At 51.0% G+C, this 2,347-nt stretch overlaps 1 protein-coding gene and 1 long non-coding RNA gene across 2 annotated transcripts in view; one reads left to right on the top strand and one right to left on the bottom strand.

Annotated features, from left to right (window-relative positions):
• Positions 1-162: 162 nt before the first annotated feature.
• LOC110335298 overlaps positions 163-2,347 on the bottom strand; it is a 15,646-nt gene continuing 13,461 nt past the window's right edge. Inside the window, exons 2-3 of the long non-coding RNA XR_002381153.1 lie at positions 2,017-2,187; positions 163-1,411 (exon numbers count right to left, since the gene is read on the bottom strand). This is a non-coding gene — a long non-coding RNA (uncharacterized LOC110335298). The remainder of the gene's footprint in view (positions 1,412-2,016; positions 2,188-2,347) is intronic.
• The window catches only part of Ly6k (lymphocyte antigen 6 family member K), a 3,027-nt gene continuing 1,517 nt past the window's right edge, over positions 838-2,347 (top strand). The window contains exons 1-3 of the mRNA XM_021217382.1: positions 838-1,043; positions 1,313-1,389; positions 2,125-2,223. Of these exons, the coding sequence (XP_021073041.1) occupies positions 997-1,043; positions 1,313-1,389; positions 2,125-2,223 (223 nt within the window). The 5' untranslated portion in view covers positions 838-996. The remainder of the gene's footprint in view (positions 1,044-1,312; positions 1,390-2,124; positions 2,224-2,347) is intronic.

Below are 2,347 nucleotides of genomic sequence, written 5' to 3'. Positions count from 1 at the left end.
ATAGCCCTGGCTGTCCTGGAACTCACTTTGTAGACCAGGTTGGCCTCGAACTCAGAAATCCGCCTGCCTCTGCCTCCCGAGTGCTGGGATTAAAAGTGTGTGCCACCACGCCTGGCTACTCCAGGATTCTGTTTGCACTGATAAGATAGTGAGACTCCAGACAATAATAAGAACGCTGTTTACTTAAAAACAAATAGTGCACATATTATTACCTATGTTTATCATAAGGACAAAGTCATCCACTGATATATGCAGTAACTTGGGCATAATGGTCCAAATACATCTAACCCTTTGGCTTTCCACATCACTGGTGGGAAGCTGCCCCTGTGCATGCTTTTATACACTGAGAGTGACATTCTAGACAATGCAGTACTGCCTATAACATAAAAATTCTGCCAAAAAAATTATTTTTCTATCTTAAAGGAGACTGTTTTAATATGCTATGCTAAATTCTAGCTAGGGAATTCATGCAACTGTGGAAAATAAAAATAAAAACATCATCACAGGACCGTGGGGAGAAAGCAGGGTCAAAAGGAAGCAAGAAAAATGGGAATGGGTTTGGCTGGAGTTCTCTATGGGACAGCTCAACGAAAAAAAATCTGCAGACGCGCTTCCTGTGCCAGACTGAAGGAGCTGTGTTCCCGAAAACCCGTCGATCTAGTAGCTTGTGTGTGTTGTGTTCGTTCACGGAACTAATCTGAACACAGTCAGGCTCTGGCACCACATCTAGTCAGAGTTGGGTTGTCTGGTGTCTGGCTGCCAGGAAGAAGATTCTTCCTAGGACGTGAGTAACTACCGTGGGGTCAGGCAGAGGGCGCTGTTAGCTGGGTGTCACGCAGACTCTGAGCCCTCCGTCCTCTCTGGGCGGACCTCAATGAGACGCGGAGGCTGGCGGGAGCCGGAATGTTCCAGAAAGAGCACACCAACGGCACTCTGTAGGGGGCAGTGTGGGGAGAGCGACCCCAAACTAGCTGAGTCTCTGACTTCGCCAGTCAGATGCAGGGACCCGTGGACACGCCGCCGAGGCACGGGCTGCTGAGGAAGTGAGTGTGGTTGGGGGTTGCCAGCAAGTTAACCGTTCATTTCGTTCACTTCAAGGGCCGGCAAGCGGTCCGGAACATCGATTATCTGGGGTAGAAGGTGTGAGAAAGATTCCCCATGGTGGTCAGCCGAACGTGGAGATAAGGAGGCCAGGGGCAATGGCGAGGTGGGGGTGGGGCTGGCATCCGGACCAGGAGAGGGAGCGTTCCGTGCCACGCGGGACTGGGGACTTCAGTGAACAGAGCTAGCCACTCGCTCCTTTCCTCAACAGGACCAAGCATCCTCTGGAGATGGTGTTCCTAATGGCCTTGCTCATAGTCCTGGGCTTACCGTTGGCACAGAGTGACCGTGAGTACTGATCCCTAATCCCCTAGAAGACACAATATGGCGCAGGTTAGGGACTCCAGAGAGAGTCCGTTGTGGTAAGGTACACTAAAGTCCAGGAATGTGAGATCCAAGGTCATGAAGCTACAGCTGGACATTGGGGTGGGGTGAATGTGCTTCTGATCTGGAGTTTCCTCTAGGGGCAAGCATGGCTTGCTCATTCCCAGGGGCTCCTGGTCTGTCTCTCCCATCACCCTTCCTTCTTGTGAAAGAAGTCCTAGAAAACCAAGACCGCCCTGGCCTTGGAGCTTTAGCATGTCTGGGGATGGGCAATTTGTGGGAGAGGGTGCCCCCATTGCCTTCCCCCAAACTGGAAGCTGCCTTAATCCTGACCCAGGGGAGATTCTATTGCCCATCTAAGATGAGACCCCGAAACGCGCAGAGTGGAGGAGGAAGGGTGGCTGCGGAACCCTGGGGTTGAAAGTAAAGGGTGGTCTGAGGATGGATGGCTTCTTGATCCTGGGGTTTCTGCTTGAGAATTGGGGTTCATGCAGGAAACACCCAATGGAAAAGAGAGGAAGGCACCAGACAGAGGTGCCAAGGCCAGGCGGCATGAAGTAGACTGTGGGCGTGGGGAAAGTGGGGGCTCACTGGACTTGGTAGTCACACGGAACAGGATGACAGGTTTGGTATTGCAGGATGAACAGTGGTCTCATTTTCTCTTCTTTCCTCTCCAACGTTCCACTTGTGGGCCCACAGAGATCACCTGTCATGTGTGTGAAGCAGAGAACAGCTTTGCCTGCTCAAATCCGTCCCAGTGCCCTACAGAAAAGAAATACTGTTTGTTGGCCGTCACACGTAAGTGTTGGCTCATTCTGGGTTCTCCCTTGGGTCCTGTGGGCAGATCAAGAAACACTTTCAGGAATAGGAGCTGTCCAATCAAAGGTGACCTTAAAAAAAAAAAAAAAAAAAAAAAAAAAAA

Source organism: Mus pahari, chromosome 17 (genome assembly GCF_900095145.1).
Source record: "Mus pahari chromosome 17, PAHARI_EIJ_v1.1, whole genome shotgun sequence".
In the NCBI taxonomy this organism is placed as follows: Eukaryota; Metazoa; Chordata; class Mammalia; order Rodentia; family Muridae; genus Mus; species Mus pahari.
The sequence above is the reverse complement of the archived record's forward strand: the minus strand, read 5'-3'. Positions and strand labels throughout refer to the sequence as shown.